We start from the raw sequence: 23,435 nt of genomic DNA, 5'->3' as shown, positions 1-23,435 counted from the left end.
ATACATTTCCATTCAAATCATTTGGGCCCAGCTTGCATACATTCTCACAATTAAACACACACACACACAGTCTCACACACACACACACACACACACACACGCACGCACGCACGCACGCACGCACACACACACATACACGCATGCTTGAATATTCATTTGGAGAACAGACAAAGCACCAAAGCAGAAAGACCTCACTAATTTTTGATGAAAAAAAATGAGTTTCAAACTTTACTGGACAGAGAATGAAAAAGCTTCTATCATTTTAATGCTAAATGAATTAAACCCATTTGTTAAAAGAAAGTTTTGTTCCTTTAATAAGACTAATCCAGGCTTGTATTAAGAAAGACCTGTTCTGACCCATAGTAAGGAGAACCCTTCCTGATACTTCTGTTCTCTTTGCAGCTTCTGTTTTTTGGTTCTTTCCCTCCACATGCTGCCTGATGCTCTCTTTAGCTTTTTAGGTTACTTATAGTTTATAAGTTATTCCACTTTGTTGGTTGCCATTTTGTCATTTTGACAATGTCCTTTGCCTTACAGAAAATTTGTGATTTTATGAGGTCCCATTTGTCAATATTGATCTAAGAACATAAGTTATTGGTATTCTGTTCAGAAAATTTTCCCCTGTGCCCATGTGCTCAAAGCTCTTCCCCAGTTCCTTTTCTATTAGTTTCAGTGTGTCTGTTTTTATGTGGAGGTCCTTGATCCACTTGGAGTTGAGCTTAGAACAACACCAATAGCGTATGCTCTAAGATCAAGAATTGACAAATGGGACCTCATAAAATTACAAAGTTTCTGTAAGGCAAAGGACACCATCAAGAGGACAAATCGGCAACCAACAAATTGGGAAAAGATCTTCACCAATCCTACATCAGATAGAGGGCTGATATCCAATATTTATAAAGAACTCAAGAAGTTAGACTCCAGAAAACCAAACAACCCTATTAAAAAATGGGGTACAGAGTTAAACAAAGAATTCTCACCTGAAGAACATCGGATGGTGGAGAAGCATCTTAAAAAATGCTCAACTTCATTGGTCATTAGGGAAATGCAAATCAAAACAACCCTGAGATTTCACCTTACACCAGTCAGAATGGCTAAGATTAAAAATTCCGGAGATAGCAGGTGTTGGAGAGGGTGCGGAGAAAGAGGAACACTCTTCCCCTGCTGGTGGGGCTGCAAGTTGGTACAACCACTCTGGAAAGCAGTCTGGCGGTTCCTCCGAAAACTGGGCACCTCACTTCCAGAAGATCCTGCTATACCACTCCTGGGCATATACCCAGAGGATTCCCCACCATGTAATAAGGATACATGCTCTACTATGTTCATAGCAGCCCTATTTATAATTGCCAGATGCTGGAAAGAACCCAGGTATCCCTCAACAGAAGAGTGGATGCAAAAAATGTGGTATATCTACACAATGGAGTACTATTCAGCCATTAGAAACAATGAATTCATGAAATTCTTAGGCAAATGGATGGACCTAGAGAACATCATACTAAGTGAGGTAACCCAGACTCAAAAGATGAATCATGGTATGCACTCACTAATAAGTGGATATTAACCTAGAAACCTGGATTACCCAAAACATAATCTACGCATCAAATGAGGTACAAGAAGAAAGGAAGAGTGGCCCCTTGTTCTGGAAAGACTCAATGAAGCAGTATTCGACAAAACCAGAACGGGGAAGTGGGAAGGGGTGGGTGGGAGGGAATGGGTGGGTGGGAGGGCAGGGGGCTTACGGGACTTTTTGGGAGTGGGGGGGCTAGGAAAGGGGAAATCATTTGAAATGTAAATAAAAAATATACCGAATTAAAAAAAAAGAAAGAAAGAAAAAAAAAGAATGGATCGATTTGCAATCTTCTGCATGCTGACCTCCAGTTAGTGGAACCAGCACCATTTGTTGAAAAGGCTATCTTTTTTCTACTGGATAGTTTCAGCTCCTTTGTCAAAGATCAAATGACCATAGGTGTGTGGATTCACTTTAGGGTCTTCAATTCTATTCCTTTGATCTACTTGCCTGTCTCTGTACCAGTACCATGTAGTTTTTAACACTATTGCTCTGTAGTACTTCCTAAGGTCCCGGATAGTGATTCATCCAGAATTTCTTTTACTGTTGAGAATAGGTTTAGCTATCCTGGTTTTTAGTTATTCCAAATGAATCTGAGAATTGCTCTTTCTAACTCTATGAAAAATTGAGTTGGGATTTTGATGGGGATTGCATTGAATCTGTATTTTGCTTTTGGTAAAATGGACTTTTTTCTATATTAATCCTGCCAATCCAAGAGCATGGAAGAGTTTTCCATTGTCTGAGGTCTTCTTCGATTCCCTTCTTCAGAGACCTGAAGTTCTTGTCATACAGATCTTTCACTTGTTTGGTTAGAGTCACACCAAGACACTTTATATTGTTTGTGGCTATTGTGAAGGGTGTCACTTTCCTAATTTCTTTCTCAGCCTGTTTATCCTTTGAGTATCCTTTGGATGCTACTGATTTGCTTGAGTTAATTTTATATCCAGCTACTTTGCTGAAGTTGTTTATCAGCTGAAGAAGGTCTCTGGCGGAGTTTTTTTTTTTGGGTCCCTTTGGTATATTATCATATCATTTGCAAATAGTGATAACTTGACTTCTTCCTTTCCAATTTGTATCCATTTGAGCTCCTTTTGTTTTCTAATTGCTCTAGGTAGAACTTCAAGTACAATATTGAATAAATATGGAAAGAATGAGCAGCCTTGTCTAGTCCCTGATTTTAGTTGGATTGCTTAAAATTTCTCTCCTTTTAGTTTGATGTTGGTTACTGTTTTGCTGTATATTGCTTTTATTATATTTAGGAATGGGCCGTGAATTCCTGTTCTTTCCAAGACCTTTAACATGAAAGGATGCTGAATTTGTCAAATGCTTTTTCAGCACCTAAAGAAATGATCATGTTTTTTTTTTGTTTGAGTTTGTGTATGTAGTGGATTACATTGATGGATTTCTGTATATTGAACCATCCCTGCCTCCTTGGGATGAAGTCTACTTGATCATGGTGAATGATCATTTTGATGTATTCTTGGATTCGGTTTGCAAGAATTTTGTTAAAAAACCAAGAAAACAAAAAAAAAAAAAAATCTGGGTAGTGGTGGTGCACACCTGTAATCCCAGCACTTGGGAGGCAGAGGCAGGTGGATTTCTGAGTTCGAGGCCAGCCTGGACTACAGAGTGAGTCCAGGACAGCCAGGGCTACACAGAGAAACCCTGTCTTAAAAAACAAACAAACAAAAAAAACCAAAACAAAACAAGAATTTTATTGAGTATTTTTGCATCGATATTTATAAGAGAAATTGGTCTAAAGTTCTCTGTTTTGTTGGATCTTTGTGTGGTTTTGGTGTCAGTGAAAGTGTGGCTTCATTGAACGACTGAGTAGTGTTCCTTTTGTTTCTATCTTGTGGAATAGTTTGAAGAGTATTGGTCTTAGCTCTTCTTTGAAAGTCTGACAGAATTCTGCACTAAAAACATCTGGTCCTGTGGGGTTTTTTGTTTGTTTGTTTGTTTGTTTGTTTGTTTTTGGTTGGGAGACGGTCAATGAACATTTTTGTTTCTTTTTTTTGTTTTGTTTTCTTTTCTTTTAATTTTTTATTTTCTATATTCTTTGTTTATTTTTCTGATGTATTTTTATTTTATTCGATATATTTTTTATTTACATTTCAAATGATCTCCCCTTTTCTGGTCCCCCACTCCCTGAAAGTCACATAAGCCCCCTTCCCTCCCCCTGTTCTCCCACCCACCCCTTCCCACTTTCCTGTTCTGGTTTTACCTTATACTGCTACACTGAGTCTTTCCAGAACCAGGGGCCACTCCTCTGTTCTTGTACCTCATTTGATGTGTGGATTATGTTTTGGGTATTCCAGTTTTCCAGGCTAATATCCACTTATTAGTGAGTGCATACCATGATTGATATTTTGAGACTGGGTTACCTCGCTTAGTATGATGTTCTCCAGCTCCATCCATTTGCCTAAGAATTTCATGAATTCATTGTTTCTAATGGCTGAATAGTACTCCATTGTGTATATATACCACATTTTTTGCATCCATTCTTCTGTTGAGGGACACCTGGGTTCTTTCCAGCTTCTGGCTATTATAAATAGGACTGCTATGAACATAGTGGAGCATATACCCTTATTACATGGTGGGGAATCCTCTGGGTATATGCCCAGGAGTGGTATAGCAGGATCTTTTGGAATTGAAGTGCCCAGTTTTCTGAAGAACCGCCAGACTGATTTCCAGAGTTAGGGGAACATTTATATGGTCTATCTGATCCTGATTATACTTTGGTAGTTGGTATCTGTCTAGGAAATTTTCTATTTCATCCAGATTTTCCAGTTGTGTTGAATATAGGCTTGTGTAGTAGGATATGATAATTTTTTTAATTTCCTCAGTTTCTATTATTATTTCTCCCTTTTCATTTCTGATTTTTTAATTTGGATACAGTTTCTGTGCCCTCTGGTTAGTCTGGCTAAAGGTTTTTTTTTTTTTTCGATATAATTTATTTACATTTCAAATGATTTCCCCTTTTCTAGCCCCCCCACTCCCCGAAAGTCCCGCAAACCCCCTTCTCTTCCCCTGTCCTCCCACCCACCCCTTCCCACTTCCCCGTTCTGGTTTTGCTGAATACTGTTTCACTGAGTCTTTCCAGAACCAGGGGCCACTCCTCCTTTCTTCTTGTACCTCATTTGATGTGTGGATTATGTTTTGGGTATTCCAGTTTTCTAGGTTAATATCCACTTATTAGTGAGTGCATACCATGATTCACCTTTTGAGTCTGGGTTATCTCACTTAGTATGATATTCTCTAGCTCCATCCATTTGCCTAAGAATTTCATAAATTCATTGTTTCTAATGGCTGAATAGTACTCCATTGTGTAGATATACCACATTTTTTGCATCCACTCTTCTGTTGAGGGATACCTGGGTTCTTTCCAGCATCTGGCAATTACAAATAGGGCTGCTATGAACATAGTAGAACATGTATCCTTATTACATGGTGGGGAGTCTTCTGGGTATATGCCCAGGAGTGGTATAGCAGGATCTTCTGGCAGTAAGGTACCCAGTTTTCGGAGGAACCGCCAGACTGATTTCCAGAGTGGTTGTACCAATTTGCAACCCCACCAGCAGTGGAGGAGTGTTCCTCTTTCTCCACACCCTCTCCAACACCTGCTGTCTCCTGAATTTTTAATCTTAGCCATTCTGACTGGTGTAAGATGAAATCTTAGGGTTGTTTTGATTTGCATTTCCCTAATGACTAATGAAGTTGAGCATTTTTTAAGATGTTTCTCCGCCATCCGAAGTTCTTCAGGTGAGAATTCTTTGTTTAACTCTGTACCCCATTTTTTAATAGGGTTGTTTGGTTTTCTGGAGTCTAACTTCTTGAGTTCTTTATATATATTGGATATTAGCCCTCTATCTGATGTAGGATTGGTGAAGATCTTTTCCCAATTTGTTGGTTGTCTGGCTAAAGGTTTATCTATCTTGTTGATTTTCTCACAGAACCAGATCCTGGTTTTGTTGATTTTTTTGTACAGTTCTTTTTGTTTCAACCTGGTTAATTTCAGCCCTGAGTTTGATGATTTCCTGCCTTCTACTCCTCTTGGGTGTATTTGCTTCTTTCTGTTCAAAAGCTTTCAGGTGTGCTGTGAAGCTGCTAGTGTATGCTCTCTACAGCTTATTTTTGGAGGCACTCAGAGCTGTGAGTTTTCCTCTTAGTACTGTTTTCATTATGTCCCATAAATTTGGGTATGTTGTGCCTTCATTTTCATTAAATTCTATAAACGTTTTGATTTCTTTCCTTATTTATTTCTTGACCAATGTATCATAGAGTAGGGAATTGTTCAACTTCCATGTGTTTATTGACTTTCTTTTGTTTTTGTTGCTATTGAAGACCACCGTTACTAAATAGTGATCTGATAGGAGGAATGGAATTAGTTTGATCTTCTTATATATCTTGAGGTCTGCTTTGTGACCAATTATATGGTCAATTTTGGAAAAGGTATCATGAGGTGCTGAGAAGAAGGTATATTCTTTTGGTTTAGGATGAAATGTTCTGTAGATATTTGTTAAATCCATTTAATTCATACAAAATGGCAAACAAGAAATTGGGAAAAGATCTTAACCAACCCTACATCCGACAGAGGGCTTTTATCGAAGATATACAAAGAACTCAAGAAGGTAGACTCCAGAAAAATCAAATAACCCTATTAAAAATGGGGTACAGAGCTAAACAAAGAATTTTCACCTGATGAATAGCGAATGGCTGAGAAGCATCTAAAGACATGTTCAATATCCTTAGTCATCAGGGAAATGCAAATCAAAACAACCCTGAGATTTCACCTCACACCAGTTAGAATGGCTAAAATCAAAAACTCAGGAGACAGCAGGTGCTGGCAAGGATGTAGAAAAAGAGGAACACTTCACTGCTGGTGGGTTTGCAAGCTGATGCAGCCACTCTGGAAGTCAGTCTGGTGATTCCTCATAAGACTGGGCATGATACTGGATGACCCAGCTATACCACCCCTGGGCATATACCCAGAGGATTCCCAAGCATGTAATAAGGATACATGCTCGAATATGTTCATAGCAGCCCTATTTATAATAGCCAAAAGCTGGATAGAACCCAGATGCCCCTCAACGGAAGAATGGATTCAGAAATTGTACACTATGGAATACTACTCAGCGATTAAAAACAATGAATTCATGAAATTCTTAGGCAAATGGGTGGAGTTGGAGAATATCATTCTGATTGACACGACCCAATCACAAAAGCACACACATGGTATGCACTCAATGATAAGAGGATATTACCCCAAGAAGTGTGGAATATCCAGGAAACAATTCATATATCAAATGATGCCCAAGAAGAAGGAAGAAGAGGCCTCTGGTCCAGGGAAGGCACTGTGCAGCAATGTAGGGGAATACCAGGACAGGGAAGCAAGAATGGGTTGATTAGGGAACAGGGGGAGGCAAGAGGGCTTATGGGACTTTCGTGGAGGGGGGAATCCAGAAAGGGGAAATCATTTGAAATGTAAATAAAGAATATATCAAATGAAAAATAAGTTAGTTTTCTCTGCATCATCCTATTCTTGCTCTCTCATCCTGCTCTGATGTCACAATAATTCTCTTACTCTCAATGCATTTTCACTCAATGCTTTGCCTTTACTTCTAAGTTCTTTTTGAGTTCAGTTCGTCCTAAAAAATATTCTCTTTGGGTAAATGCCCAGGAGAGGTAAAGCAGGGTCCTCTGGAAGTCTCATGTCCAGTTTTCTGAGGAACCGCCAGACTGATTTCCACAGTGGTTTTACCATCTTACAGCCCCACCAGCAGTGGAGGAGTGTTCCTCTTTCTCCACATCCTCGCCAACACCTGCTGTCTCCTGAGTTTTTGACCTTAGCCATTCCGACTGCTGTAAGGTGAAATCTCAGGGTTGTTTTGATCTGCATTTCCCTAATGACTAAGGATACCCCAGCATGCAATAAAAACACATGCTCCATTATGTTCATAACAGTCTTATTTATAATAGCTAGAAGCGGGAAAGAACCCAGATGCCCCTCAAAGGAGGAATGGATACAGAAAATGTGGTATATTTATACAATGGAATACTACTCAGCAATTAGAAACAATGAATTCACAAAATTTTTAGGCAAATGGTTTGATCTGGAAAATATCATCCTAAGTGAGGTAACCCAATCACAAAAGAATACACATGGAATGCAATCTCTGATAAGTGGATATTAATTAGCCCAGAAGCTCTGAATACCCAAGGCACAAATTGCATAACAAATGACTCCCATGAAGAAGTATGGAGAGGGTCCTGATCCTGGAAAGGATTGATCTAGCATGGGAAGGGAATATAAGGACAGAGAAAAAGGAGGGAGGTGATTGGAGAAGGGGTGGAGAGAAGAAGGTTTATGGGACATATGGGGAGGGGGGATCCAGGAAAGGGGAAATCATTTGGAATGTAAACAAAGAATATAGAAAATAAAAATATTTAAAAAAAATGGGGTACAGATCTAAACAAAGAATTTTCACCTGAAGAAATTCGGATGGCCGAGAGGCACCTTAAGAAGTGCTCAACATCATTAGTCATTAGGGAAATGCAGATCAAAACAACCCTGAAATTTCACCTTATACCAGTCAGAATGGCTAAGGTCAAAAACTCAGGAGACAGCAGGTGTTGGCAAGGATGTGAAGAAAGAGGAACACTCCTCCACTGCTGGTGGGGCTGCAAGATGGTACAACCACTGTGGAAATCAGTCTGGAGGCTCCTCAGAAAACTGGATATGAGACTTCCAGAGGACCCTGCTATACCTCTCCTGGGCATATACCCAAAGGATTCCCCGGCATGCAATAAAGACACATGCTCCATTATGTTCATAGCAGCCTTATTTATAATAGCCAGAAGCTGGAAAGAACCCAGATGCTCCTCAAAGGAGGAATGGATACAGAAAATGTGGTATATTTACACAATGGAATACTACTCAGCAATTAGAAACAATGAATTCACAAAATTTTTAGGCAAATGGTTTGATCTGGAAAATATCATCCTAAATGAGATAACCCAATCACAAAAGAACACACATGGAATGCAATCTTTGATAAGTGGATATTAATTAGCCCAGAAGCCCTGAATACCCAAGGCACAAATTGCATAACAAATGACTCCCATGAAGAAGTATGGAGAGGGTCCTGATCCTGGAAAGTATTGATCTAGCATGGGAAGGGAATATAAGGACAGAGAAAAAGGAGGGAGGTGATTGGAGAAGGGATGGAGAGAAGAAGGTTTATGGGACATATGGGGAGGGGGGATCCAGGAAAGGGGAAATCATTTGGAATGTAAACAAAGAATATAGAAAATAAAAATATTAAAAAAATTCTCTTGTGCCCTGACTGAAAAAAATATCATCAGTTCTGTCCTAAAAAATTCTGTTCAGATCTAACCAAAAATTGATTTGTCTAAGACGTTCTCTGCAGCTCAGTAGTGACTTTTTTCTTAGCACTTATGCATCTTTCGGAATACATCATCATATGTTAAAAAGTTGATTACAAGTTTTACACAATTTCAAGTCATAAATCTAGTAAGAAGTTACAACAGTGATTGTTTCCATTCAGTCCATTAGGAGTAATGATCTGGCTAAACTTTCATCACTTGCCATAGCTCCACAAGTTCATTGAGACTTACAAACCACAACTAAGTTATTAGTGAAGTTTTGTATAGAAAAATCCAGTCAATATTTTACCTTCTCTCTGGGAAGCTATAATAAATCATTAGTTCCCTTTTAAAGTCCATTGGTTAATGGTTTTAAAAACTCTTTGGAATATGCTCTGAGTAGCAGAAAGTCTCGTTAATATCTAGAATCAATTAGCTGGCAATACATGGGACCCTGACAGAGTCCTCATTAATTTTTGGTTATGGAATTTCTTCCCTGCAATAGAAACCCTAAGACAAGTTGGTCCCAGCATAGAAGCATATTGCTGAGATAGTCCTGTGCATGTTTAGGGTTGTAATGACTTTGGGATTTGGGGTTAGAAAAGTCACCGAGTGTTGAGAACTAAATGGAAAGTTCTTGAGGAGCTTGAAAGACAAGATAAGAATGTTGAATTCTCAGGTTTGAAATTTTAGAGAGAAATTTAGTTACTCCATCAGGGCTATTTGCTATTTTGAATTGAGATTCTCAGGTTCTGGTTAGCTGGAGCTGAGGAATCACCTGTGGTTAACTAGCTACCATAACCAGTAAAGTGAAACTTTGCTTTGCTGGGATAGTTGATGCTGGTCATCTAGAACTGAGAAACTGGCAGTGATTAAGAAGAGACCAACATCACTAGGTGAAATTTATTGGGAAGAGTTTCTTGAGAACACAGAGAACCTGTGTTAAGGTAGGAGTTGTGAGACAGAGGCAGGCAGATATCTGTGATTGCCAGGTGAACCTGGTCTACAAAATCAGTTCTGGGAAAGCCAGTGATACCCAGTGAAACTGAATCTCAAAGCAAAAACAAAAAAATATATATCAAATAGGTTAACATATATCAAATAGTTTAAGAGTTCTTTCTGTGCTTGCACAGGACCTGACTTGGAGTTCCAGTACCCATATTATGCAGCTATAATGTCTTTAACTCCAGTTCCAGGGAATCTTATGTCCCTTCTTGTTTCTGTGAGTGCTTGCACATACTTGCACACAAATACAGCCATGTACTCATATAAATTATTTTAATAAAGAAAATAAAGTATTGAATGAATTTTTAAAATGCAGTAAAAAAAATGGGCTGTAAAAATAACACACTACAGACTTGCACAGGAATGAGAGTTCATGCCTTTCCCCCTAGCTGAGCCTGAGATGGAGGCATTTAAACATTTGGGGCATCGAATATGCTCAGAGTTACTATCTCTGAAGTGAGGGTCCAACAGAAAACCAATGGGCACCAATGAGATGCTCAGTCTAGTGATAAGCATCTATTTCTTTGTCTTCCAGGGAGTCATCTAGAATAAAACTCTGTGCTCCTGATATTCCAGGCCTGTGCCCCTGATATCCCAGTCCTAGATCTGTGCTCCCTGCTCCCCCAACATTATGCTCTTACCCACAGTAAGGGAAGGTTGATCCAGTACTTTCTCTCTGTGGAGATGACTTTCTCTGTGGTCCATGGAGATGGATGCATAAATTTGGGGGTACCTTGAGATCTATGAAACAGTATTTCCCAGAAGGGTAAAGTGAGAACAGTGAGTTCCAAAGTAACAATTCTCAGGAGAGTCATGTAACAAGTGAGTGGTGGTTTCCTCATGTCCTTTCTCATGTGTGCTGTGTGAGATGGGTGGTTATATTAAGAGTAGAGTAAAATTATACATTCTGAACTCATAGACAGAGATAGATATTTTTGTCCATGCATCTGCCAAGTTATGCTTAAAAGCAGTGTCTCATCCCAAGATATAGACTGAGTTCTCTAAAGAGTCAAATAAGATGAAGATAGTATTTACCTGCAGGGATGCTATTGCATCTTTAATATATCCTAGAATTCAAGAAAATGCAGGGAGCCTGCTATAGAATGCCTTCACACAAGTCATCATTGCAACCTCAAGTGGGTAGAGTACAAGTCCAGAATCTCCTGCTGGAGTTGAGCTGTGTGGTAGGGGAATTCCTTCAGAATGAGCATATAAATGCTATTTCCAAAGAAATTGACCCTGAAGGTGGGCACAGCATTGTGTATCTTTAACTCAAGCTCTCTAGAGGTAGAGGAAAGCAGACCCTGACAAAAACAATAAGCCCAAAACCTAAATTGTCTTAGAGATGAAGCCTGCAATGCATTTCCAGTTGTTAGAAATAAGTTTTCAGTCACAAAGAAAGAGACCATCACATGTGTGCATTGCATGGACACACAGCTTACTCTCTTAAGAGGGCACATTAGGGAGATGAATCACAGGAAAACAGAAAGTGGGCTTGGAGTTTATTACAACTCACTCAGTGACTTTTTGATATCAGCTGGGAATAGAACTCACAGTCCTGTTTGATTGCCTAGTTGGAAAAGAATTGACACGTGGCTTGCTTTGGGGGAATCAAGGAGTCCCTGCTCCTTGCTATTCAATTCCTGAAACAGGTCTTTTGTATTTTTGTATGAACAAAGGTTTGTTCTCTCTCTCTCTCTCTCTCTCTCTCTCTCTCTCTCTCTCTCTCTCTCTCTCTCTCTCTCTCTCTCTCTCTCTCTCCCTCTCCCTCTCTCTCTCTCTCTCTCTCTCTCTCTCTTTCTTTCTCACTCTCCCTCTCTCTCTCGCTCTCTAACATTTGTGCAAAGGTTTGCAAGTTCCCACAGATAAACAAATTAATTTTTTTTGTCTTAGAAACAAACTTCATGGCATTCCATGAAAGTTTGATTATTTCTTTTGTTGGTTTGTTTTAAGACAGTATCCACCTGCCATCTCACACATGCGTTTAATTTAAGCACTGCAGGGGTGATGGGGAGAGACAGACAGATACAGACTAAGAGAGAGAGAGAGAGAGAGAGAGAGAGAGAGAGAGAGAGAGAGAGAGAGGGAGGGAGGGAGGGAGGGAGGTCTGGAACCACAGTCCTAAAGAATGTACCAGATACAATGCAGAGACTGGATTCTCCTTTCTCTATCACCCTTTTCTTCTGGGAAACTGAGGGCAGCTTTTTTCTGGTAGCCACCTTTCTTTATTTTGGTTTGGATGTACATGAGATTAGAAGAAATTATGTCCCTTAGCTAGACTCTCCTCATGCTTACTCTGTAGCTAAAGCTGACTTTAAACTCATCTGGTTGGCATCCTCCCACCTCAGCCTTCTCAAGCTGCCACAGCTGATGATGAACAGAGCACCCAAGATCAACCTTGAACTCCAGAGACTGCAATCAGACTAGGGGCTCCTAAGCAGATAGGGCAAGGGGATTAAAGTCCACAGCCACAATGCTACATCTACTCCAACAAGGCCATACTCCTGACAGTGCCATTCCCTAGGCCATGCACATACAAACCATCACAGTCTTGAACTCAGAGATCCCCCTAACTCTGCTTTACAAGTGATGTGAGCAAAGGCATCAGGCACAATCTTCAATAAATAAATTCTTGACTATGGATCTGGTCTAAGATTCTTCCTGTGTACAGATCCAATTTAGCAACACTGTTCAAATATGAAAATGAGCAGGTAGGTGGAGACTAAATTATTGAATCAGAAGCTGACTTTGGCTGGGAGGGTGTGGCTACAAAGGGAGGGTTCAGCTGAAACATATACAATAAGTGAAAGCAGGCGGAGAAACTCTCAGTTTCTTGGAGCTTGGAGTCACAGCCTTCCCCTGCCTGAATATGGTGTTTTGTTACCAGTGTCCAGATCAAGTAAGTCCTTCAGTTCCATAAAGATACCTCATCCTATGCAATCTAGTCTAGCCTTGTCATCACTTGAAATTTTGGTTATATACAGTATTACATGTTGTTTCTTCTTTTTTGAGATAAGTTCTGCTAGATAAGATTGCCTGGCCTATAACATAGGTATTCTGTACTTTTTGGCTAATATCTACTTACCAATTAGTATATACCATGCATGTTATTTTGAATCAGGATGATATTTTCTAGTACCATCCATTTACATGCAAAATTCATGATGTCCTGGTTTTTAATAGCTGAATAGTATTCCATTGTGTAAATGAATCACATTTTCTGTATCCATTCTTGGGTTGAGGGCTATCTGGGTTGTTTCCAGCTTCTGGTATTTACAAATTAGGCAGCTTTGAACATAGTGGAGCATGTGTCTTACAGTATGATGGGGCATCTTTTGAGTATATGCCCAGGACTGGTATAGCTTGCTCATCAGGTAGAAATGTTTCCATTTTCTGAGGAACCACCACATTGATTTCCAGAGTGGTTTCACCAGTTTGCAATCCCACAGCAATGGAGTAGTGTTTTCTTTCTCCATATATTCACCAGCATAGGCAGTCACCTGAGTTTTTGATCTTAACCTTTCTGAAAGTTGTAAGTTAGAATCTCAAGGTCATCTTGATTTGCTTTTACCCGATGACCAAGGACTTTGTATATTTCTTTAAGTGATTCTTGGCCATATAATATTTTACTCTGGTTAAATTAAGGCAAGTATTGAAGAAGCTGAAGGGGAGGGTGACCCCATATGAACACCACTAGTCTCAACTAACCTGGACAACCAAGAGCTCCCAGAGGCTGAATTAACCAACCAGGCAGCAAATACAGGCTGGTACAAACCACAGACACTTTAGTATAACAGAGGAATGACTGCTTGGACTTCAATGAGAGAAGAAGTGACTAAATGTAGAGAGACTTAAAGCCCTACAGAAGGGAACCACCCTCTTGAAGGCAAGGGGAAGGAAAGATTTAATGAAAAACTATGGGAAGGGGTTATGGTTCAAATGCGAATTTAAAAAAAAAAAAAAGATCAGCAGGCCTAAAACAGAGATTCTCCTACTTAGACCACCTCAGGGCTGCGTAAGCAGAATATCCAATTGTGTTCTCAATTACATCCAATTATTAATTGGGCCATAATGAGTTCTATGGGATATTTTTGATTTATATAGATTTGTTTTTGTCTTTTGAGACAGTCTCACCAAAAAAATGTCAGGGTGAGCTTGAATTCTTCTTTTTTTTTTTTTTTTTTTTTTTTTTTTTTTTTTTTTTTTTTTTTTTTTTTTTTTTTTAGTTTTTTGGATTTGGTTTTTTGGAGACAGGGTTTCTCTGTACAGCCCTAGTTGTCCTAGAACTCACTCTGTAGACCAGGCTGGCCTCGAACTCAGAAATCCACCTGCTTCTTCCTCCCATAGTACTGGGATTACAGGTGTGCGCCACCACGTGAGCTTGAATTCTAATCACTCTGAGCTGGTATGAGTCCCTTTACAACTGATCTTTGTGTCACTTTTAAACTGGAATTCTTTGGTGTGCTTTTAAGCTCAGCAATAGGAGGGCAGAGGGAGGCTGTGAGTGTCAAACAGCTAGGTATTATAAGTGTCTTTAAAAATGACAAAACAAGGGGCTGGAGAGGTGGCTCAGAACACTGAGTATCCTTCCAGAGGTACTCTATTTAATTCCCAATAACTATATGGTGGCTCACAATCATCTTAATGGGATCTGATGCCCTCTTTGAGTGTGTCTGAAGACAGGGACAGTGTACTCATATTCAATAGTTTAAAAAAAAGATACATGACTAAACAAATAAGGCAAAACAAGCAAATACAAAATACCAAAAACCAAATGGTATTTGCATCTCTTCAGTGATACATTGAAGAGTTCCTCTCTTATTTTTGAGGAACTCGGGATGTCTTCAAACTTCTAAGAAGATGGCTGCATATATATGCATGTGTGTGTGTTTGTGTGTCTGTGTGTGTGTGTGTTTATGTGTGTGTGTGTGTGTGTGTGTGTGTGTGTATCTAATATACCTTATATCTCAATCACAGCTTTCTTTACTCCTCTCCTCCCATACACTCCCCTGAGTACAACAGGAAGGCAGAGGTTAGATGGTGTCTTAAGTTTGATGCCAGCCAAATTTATTTATTTATTTATTTTTATTGAATATAATCTTCATGTACATTTCAAATGTGAAACCCCAGTGTCCCCCTTCCCTGAAAACCTCCAACCCCTTCTTACACACGCTACCTCAATGCCACCACCTGACTCACTCACACTCTCCCCCACCCCCACACCCCACACTCCACACACACTCCCCACTCAATTTCCCTTTGTTGGGGCATCTATTGAGACTTCACACGACTAAGGACTACTCCTCCCACTGTACTCCTCCCACTGATACCCAACAGGGCATTCCTCTGCCACATTTTTGGCTGGAACCATGTGTTGATGGTTTAGTCTCTGGGAGACTTGGGTCATCTGGGTGGCCAACATCCTTGTTCTTCCCGTGGGGCTGTAAACCCCTTCAGCTCTTCTGGGCCACCTCCAACTCATTTGGGGACCCCACACTCAATCCAATGGTTGACTGATAGCATCTGCCTCTGTATGTGTAAGCCTCTGGCCAGGCCCCTTCTGAGACAACCATGACATGCTCATTTTTGTATGCGCATCTTGTCGTTCATAATAGTGTCAGGGTTTGGTGACTGTTTATAGGATGAATCCCTAGGTAGAACACAGATGTCCAACAGAGAAATGGATACAGAAACTGGTATATATATACAATGGAGTACTATTCAGCTATTAAAAACAATGAATTCATGAAATTCTTAGGCAAATGGATGGAACTAGAAAGTATCATCCTGAAAAAGGTAACCCAATCACAAAGAATACACAGAGTATATTCACTCAGTTACAAGTGGATGTTAGCCCAAAAGCTCAAAATAAACAAGTTACAATTCACAGACCACAGGAAGCCCAAGAAGAAGGAAGAATGAAGTAGGGGTGCTTTGGTTCCTCTGAGAAAGGGAGCAAAATACTCACAGGAGCAATAAATGAGACAAAGTATGGAGCAGAGACTGAAGTAAAGGCCAGCCAGTCAAATTTATATAGAAAGTTTCAAAACAGTCATGGATAAGACCATGTCTCTAAGAAGTAAAACGAAAAAACAATAAACAAACAAGGTATTCCCATATGCTCATTGTTACATGGTATATTCTTTTCACAGAACCCAGGATGTGTTCAAACTTTCAGAAAGTATCCTGATTCTTTTTAATACATGTTTTAAAGAAAAATCTGAATATCACTTGAAATTAAAATTCCCCCTCTTTTTTTTTTTTACTTGTTTTGGTATTCCATTAGTATTTTCAGGTCTCAGCCTCACTGTTCTGGTGCTATAGAAGTAACCAGTTATGACATTGAGCTAGTGAGACTCCTGTATTTACCATGTAAATTATAATCTCCATCTCATAGTGTCTACTTTCTGCATGGTTTGTAAAGAGTTACAGACTGTGTCAATGACTACTGAAGGTTTACTGACTTTAGTGTTTTTTCCTACTCTCTTTAGCTCTGTAGCTTGCAGAAGTCAAGCTTGGAGCCTTTTCAACTCCCTCTCCAAAAGGCCAGTATGGGTGATAATCAAAGATTAATGTCAATAATTTGTGAGAGGACTTTCAAATATGTTGTGAGTTATTCCATGAAGTGTACCTAAACAGAGACTGTGGAAGTTGGGGAACTGTTTTCTTTGCTTTCTTTGAAGACCTTTTTTTTGTTTTTTCAAGACAGAGTTTCTCCGTGTAGCCCTGGCTGTCATGGAACTTACTATGTAGACCAGGCTGGCCTCGAACTCAGAAATCTGCCTGCCTTTTTCTCCCAAGTGCTGGAATTAAAGGTGTGTGCCACCACCACCTGGCTCTTTGAAGGGCTTGAAAGTGAAGCACAGTTTATTCATCATCAAACAACTTCCTGAGCCTTCAGAGTTCCTGGCCATCCCTTCTCAGTGGGATGTATTCACCCTTGCTGCAATTAGATGTGGCCTTTGGGAACTAGGATACTTTGAAGAAGCTTCACACTGCCAGAGAGAATTCTGGCAGCAGAATCTGCACAGGCCAGATCAAGCAGGTCTTGATTATATATGCTATAGTGGCACAGGCTAAGCATTGGTGGAACACATATGGAATCTCAGCGATATGGAGGCACAGGCAGGCAAATCTCATTGAGGTCTAGACCAGTGTGGTCTATAAAGCAAGTTTCAGGACAGCCAACAAACAATACAGGTAGTTCTATAAAGACCCTTATCTGAAAAAAAAAAAAAAAAAAGAAAACTGAGGGTGCTCAAATAGCTAAACTCATCGTCATCTAGTCCTGACTCTTCCTTGTGTGGGTAGACATGCTTCCCAAGTTTCTTGTCATTAATGATAATTTTTTATCCACATCCCTAGGATCTATTTTCTGCATCTTCAGAAGAAGACACAATGTATTTTTACTCCCCACACACCCTCCAGAAGCTGTCAATTCAGAGCCTACTGAAGGATGAGACATTGGCCATTTCTGCGCTCATGTACCTGCCTAATGTGCTGTTCCCACTAATGTTTGAGGAGGCATTCAATCATGGACATACAAAGATCTTAAAGGCCATTGTATCTCGGTGGCCCTTCCCACACCTTTGTTTAGGAATGATAAATGAATGCAACCTGGAGGATTTGAAGGCTATACTTGAGGGATTAGATATACTGCTTGCAAAAAAGGATCCCTCCAGGTAGGCAAGATCAACTGGGGTTGGAGGAAGGTTTTCTGAGGGCTGAGAATGAGTAATTTAGGGACAGAGAATATTTGTCCAACCATGAATTAGAGGCTTCTGGTCTTCAATTTTTTTCTTCACCCCATATTCAGGTCTGCTTTTCCCTGGGTGTGGAGGATTAGAGGGATGTAGAAGTGTTACCTTAGTCTCAGCTATCTCTGAAAATAATTGCTAATGTAGAAGACAGAAAAGAGTAGACATAACAAGTGAGGAATAGGCCTTTCTTTCATTCCTCAAAGGTACAACTGGAATGAAGTTGGGAATAAGTAGCCTGGAATGAAGGGGAAGTAAGACATGGCTAAAAAATGCTCCTCTTGTAAAAAAAAAATGCTATGCATTTACTGAGTATGTGACACTTAGGATTTAATTATAGGCACAGGAAAAGGCAAAGTTTTGGAAGAAAGAGCTGAAGTATGAGATGTGAAGAGAATCCATGCATAATGTGAAAGATGTGTTTTTCTTTATCTTCTAAGAATCACATTCTTTTCTCCCACAGTGGGTGCAAACTCAGAGAGCTCAATTTGTTTGATAAAAATCATGACTTGTCGGAGTTAGAGGACGGATGCCCTGAAGGTGAAGGCTTTTCAGAGTTCATGACACAGAATCAGCCAATGGAGAAGAGTCCTGACGGTGAAATGAAGAAAGAATTGAAGGTGGCATGTGAACTCAGTCTCATGGAGAGCAGACTTGATGAATCTACCACATACTTGTTTCAGTGGGCTCAGCAGAGAAAAGATTCCATTCATCTGTGCTGTAGAGAGCTGAACATTCATGGCTTAACCAAAACCACATTCATAGAAATCTTCAAAAATGTACATGCAGGCTATATACAGACACTTGTCCTAAGAAATAGCTGCATAGAAGACTTGGCTTTTCTTATTTCCTACTTGATACAGATGAACAGTCTTTCCACACTCATTCTAAACCACATCACAGGCCCCTTCTTCATGGGTGATTCTGTAAAGCTTGATGAGGAGAAAATATTCAGATTGATTTCTCAACATCCCACACTCCACTGTCTCCAGAATCTCTATTTACATGCAATCTCCTTTACAAAGGTCAACCTGAAAGAATACCTCAGGTAAGGAAGGATTGAGAGGGTCAAGTAGACCAGAGAAAACAGATCTCTTTTCTTTTCTTTTTGTTTTTTAAACCGGGGAGTCCTTGATTATCTGGCCACCATAAACTTAGCACTATTAGAGACATAGCATATAAGAGCAGATGACCTCTGTGCTAAGATATGAATGACTATGCATAAGTATGCTTCTTATTGCTAATGTGTGAAAGGTTTTAAGTTGAGAAACAGATTGAGTAGATGAGAAATATGCAGCACTGGATTTCAAGGTAAAGACAGGATCATGGCCTTTGGAGGAACAAAATTAGTAGTTGTTAAATTTTGTTTTGAGACAAATAGTTCTCCCTACCTGTACCATGTTGACCTGATATATCCACTGGTGTGGTCTCCAACAATGCCCTGAATTGTGCCTATGGTGATACCTACAGACCTCAGTCTTTAATCTTGTGAGTTGTGTCAGTAAACAACAGAAGGCTGTGTCCCGGGGTTGACCTCAATATATAATCAGTATGAGTTTGGGAGAAGTGTCATCTGCTTAGATGCCAATCATATCTTCAACCTTTGCCAAAAAGCAATCATTTGTTCTCTACCCAGGTGCCTGAAGAAGCCTTTGAAGAATCTTTGCATCACTGACTGTGAACTCTCACAGTCAGACTTGGATTTTCTGCCCTATTGTCTGAATATTTTGGAGCTCAAACATCTGCAGTTTAATACTAGCTATTTATGTGATTTATTCCTTGAACCTCTTGGATTTCTCCTTGAGAGAGTTAGAGATACTCTGGAAACCCTGGATTTGGAATCATGTTGTTTAGAAGACTCTCATTTCAGTGTCCTGATGCCTGCCTTAAGCCAATGTTCTCAGCTCAGAGAGGTTAATTTATATGATAATAATGTCTCTCTTCCTATCCTGAAACAAATTCTACAGCACACAGCCCAGTTGAGTGAGCTGACCTTTGAATGGTACCCTGCCCCTCTGGAGTGCTATGATGAGAGTGGTATAATACTATCAAATAGATTCAAAAATCTTTGTCCTGAGCTCCTGGATATACTCAGGGCCAAAAGACAGCCCAAGGAGGTCATCTTTGAAACAACCCCATGCTTTAAATGTGGTGGGTCCTACATTTATGATCTTGAGAAAAAATTTTACTTTGATGCAGAAAGCATGTAAGATTGATTGTGAAACAGAGAAATGGAAGCTTAGTATTGAGTATTGATGAACTCCTAAGCGAATGGACACTGCTGAGTGGAGCATGGAAATGTCAATCACCTAAAGGACTGAGACACATTGAGAAGCCAAGATCATCTTCTGAGCTAATGAATGGATGTTGCATGTGCAGAAAGTATCATGCATTCTCTTCTCCTCTAGGATTATTGTAGTTTGAGTGCGTTACAATAGAGGTACCATTTTATGAGACTGACACCACACACACACACACACACACACACACACACACACACTGTTGACTGTATACAATAAATGTTTTGACTTTCTGGGGTGCTAGTATGTCCCTATCAGAGCACAAAGCCTAATATTTTCCAGCATTTCTATACCTGTGTCTGTTTTCTTCATTCCTCATCACCATAATTATATGTCAATGTTAGATTTGTGAAGTTCATTTCATCCCAGGAACACGTGTCATTAATGGGACCCAAAGAACATGATTTCCCATTGAGCTCAATGTTTGAGAAAGAAATTAATATATAGTACATTCAGTTCACAATTACTGAGTCAGATGTGGAGAAACATGAGATGAGGGGATACGTCTCTTTAGCAGTTAATGAGGACCAAGTAAATAACAAGGCAGGCACATATCAGGTACTATGTCTCTGTATTTATCCTTTGCTAGAAGATAATATTTGCAACATAACTCAAAGCTATGATATCAAAACAAGAATGACATGAAGTGACCTTAAGCCACCTAATTATTTATACTTAAAGAACAGTTTATATGTTGACTAATAAGAACTTCAGAGATATAGTCCTACAACCATCACCGGGCTCTCTCTGACAGTTCCTCGCAGGAGACTCCCAAGATTCATGTGTAGTGCATCTTAAGATATTGAGGTGATTCACAGTAGTTTGCAGAGAAGAGGATATTCTGTATGGAAATTACCACAGTCTGCTCTTCAATTCTTATCTTTAACATCATTGTTGGCCCCTGTATCTGGATCTATTGCCATGGGGCTCTGTGTCACTGGCTCATTATGCATCTTATCTTCTTCTCTAGGGGCTATGGAGTGCTGAGAATAAATATGTACACCTCCATACCAAGCTACTTTCTTTTGAAAAATTTACCAGTATGTTCTTCATGAGATGCTGTGACTATCCCAAGACAATTTTAAACCATAAGTTTTATGGAAGGATGCTTATAGAGGACAGAAGATTTTTCTGGTTGAAAGTCAGGAATGAATCATTATGTAAGGATCCTCAGAGTCAGCCCAAGATGCCCTAAAACCAAGTTCTAAGCACAAAAGAGATCTATGTGTCTCAAAGGGACAAAGGAAAGTGATATGAGACAAGACCTAGAGCTAGAAGACCAGGGTGAAGAGGAAGGGACAAGGGAAAGTGATATGAGACAAGACAGGAGCTAGAAGACCAGGGTGAAGAGGATGGGACAAGGGAGAGTGTAAAGGACTGTCTTTGGGGGCAGGGCAGGTACAAAGGACTCCTTCTAGATAGAGAATAATACCTAGCCTATAGGCAGAAGGCATGTTACAAAGCTAAAAGTGCAAGCCCCATGTGAAGCACCTTGAGGTATTTAATTCAGCTTGATAATTAGGTAAACCAAAGGGAGTCTTTGATTGCTGGACTTTAAAGATGGGCCTTGATAGTGAGCCTCAAGAGGAGGAAGGGTTCAAAAAAACGCATGGATTTAGGGGCTACCTTTTGAAGTGTAATCTAATGGTTTTCAGCAAAACACAGGGATGAGGGACAAGGACACACCCTGCCAGGGCCATGTTTGTCGTCGTCAGGCTGGCTACAGTACCATCATTGAGGCAGGAGAATTGTTGAGACTTAAAGTTTCAAATTAATCTGCAGATCAAGACCATGTATTAACAAAACAAAACCAAAAATCCATCTTCCCCCAAAACAATGTACACACATAACCTCTCACTCAGTTTACTAATACATGACTAAATAAATAAGATTCAGCAGTTGGGAATGATTCACTGAATAGGCTCTGGACTCTCAGCATAGCATGAAGATTTTTACTTTCACAAAGTGCATTCCAGCAATGGAGACAATGACATTAATCCAGACAACATCAGTTTGGGAAAAAAGCAACCAATGTGAACACAGATTTTTGTTGGAAGGTGGAACAGAGAGGGAGAATGGTGAAGGTTTAATGAATGAGGCTTGTTCTAAGAGTTCATGCACATCACACTGTGTTAAAGACTATAAATAATGTACATGGGATTTTTGTAAGATTTTGCTGCTTTTTTAAAGAGATTTTTGAGAAGTAATGTGAAATACTTTAAAAATTAGATTGGTAGTTCTTTATACATGCATTCAAGTAAAGGGAGGTATTTTCAATTACAAAGCACAAATAGGTGTTTAGGTATAACATGAATACAAATAAAAATTTCTGTCAAAAAAGAAAACCAAAAAATAATGGAAGTTGATGAGATGTATTTGAAACTGTCTTACAGGCATTTGCCATTAGTCCCATTACTCTGCAGGAAGAAGCAGGGAGATTTCAATGTGTTTGGGAACAGCCTGATCTAACAAGTGGGTTCTAGTCAGAGCTACGTTAGTGAGGCCTATTCGCAAATGACAACAATAAGAACTATAAAAATACAAAACACTGCATTTACAATCAAAACCAGTGTCTTCAACCAGTTCTTCTTAATAGATTCTGAATTCGAGCACTTCTGTGTCATCTCCTGTCTAATGATTCTTGATTAGATGGAGTATCCCAGTGGAGAAAAGTGATTTAGAGGCAGTGAGGGCTTATAATAACAAGCTAAATGCAGCACCAGGCAGTAGGTCTCATCTTCTCTACTGACAGGGACTTCTCTGATTCTGAAGCAGCGAGACACCGGTCCCTCATAATTCTCTCTTCCATATCTACCACCAAGCCAAAACCTGTCATCTGGTTGGACACCTGAGTCCTACCAAATAATATATTTTGTTTACCTGAGACTTGCTTGAACATCAAGAGCCTATTTATTAAAACACTACCCAACACTTTTATTTAGTTAGTTAATACTTATATTTATCTTTGAGAAATGGTCATTTTCTGTGGCTCAGATTGATTTCAAAGACCAATTTGCAGCAATCCTCCTACATTAGCCTTCTTCCTAGTAGAATGACAGTTTAAAGCCAACATGCCAGACTGAGTTTTTTTTTCTTTCTTAGTCTATGTCTTTCTTTTGAGGAGTTGAGTCTATTGTTTTTAAGAGATATTAAGTAATAGTGATTGTTGCTTCCTGTTATTTTTTGATGCTATTTTTATGTTTGTGTGGGTATCTTCTTTTGGGTTTGTTGGAAGAAGATTACTTTCTTGCTTTTTCTAGGGTGTAGTTTCCCTCCTTGTGTTGTCAATTTCCATCAATTATCCTTTGTAGGGCTGGATTTGTGGACAGATAATGTGCAAATTTAGTTTTATCATGGACTATCTTGGTTTCTCCATCTATGATGATTGAGAGTTTTGCTGGGTATAGTAGCATGGGCTGG

General features: G+C 39.6%; 1 protein-coding gene across 1 annotated transcript; it reads left to right on the top strand.

Annotated features, from left to right (window-relative positions):
- Positions 1-12,661: 12,661 nt before the first annotated feature.
- Positions 12,662-19,925, top strand: LOC127680394 (oogenesin-1-like). The gene is made up of 6 exons (XM_052175862.1): positions 12,662-12,669; positions 12,788-12,857; positions 15,600-15,612; positions 17,346-17,640; positions 18,179-18,763; positions 19,352-19,925. The coding sequence occupies exons 1-6, from the start codon at positions 12,662-12,664 to the stop codon at positions 19,923-19,925; spliced, it is 1,545 nt and encodes a 514-aa protein (XP_052031822.1).
- Positions 19,926-23,435: the final 3,510 nt, after the last annotated feature.

The sequence above is a fragment of the Apodemus sylvaticus genome, chromosome 3 (assembly GCF_947179515.1).
Source record: "Apodemus sylvaticus chromosome 3, mApoSyl1.1, whole genome shotgun sequence".
Taxonomy (NCBI): domain Eukaryota; kingdom Metazoa; phylum Chordata; class Mammalia; order Rodentia; family Muridae; genus Apodemus; species Apodemus sylvaticus.
This window is presented reverse-complemented; position numbering and strand designations above follow the sequence as displayed.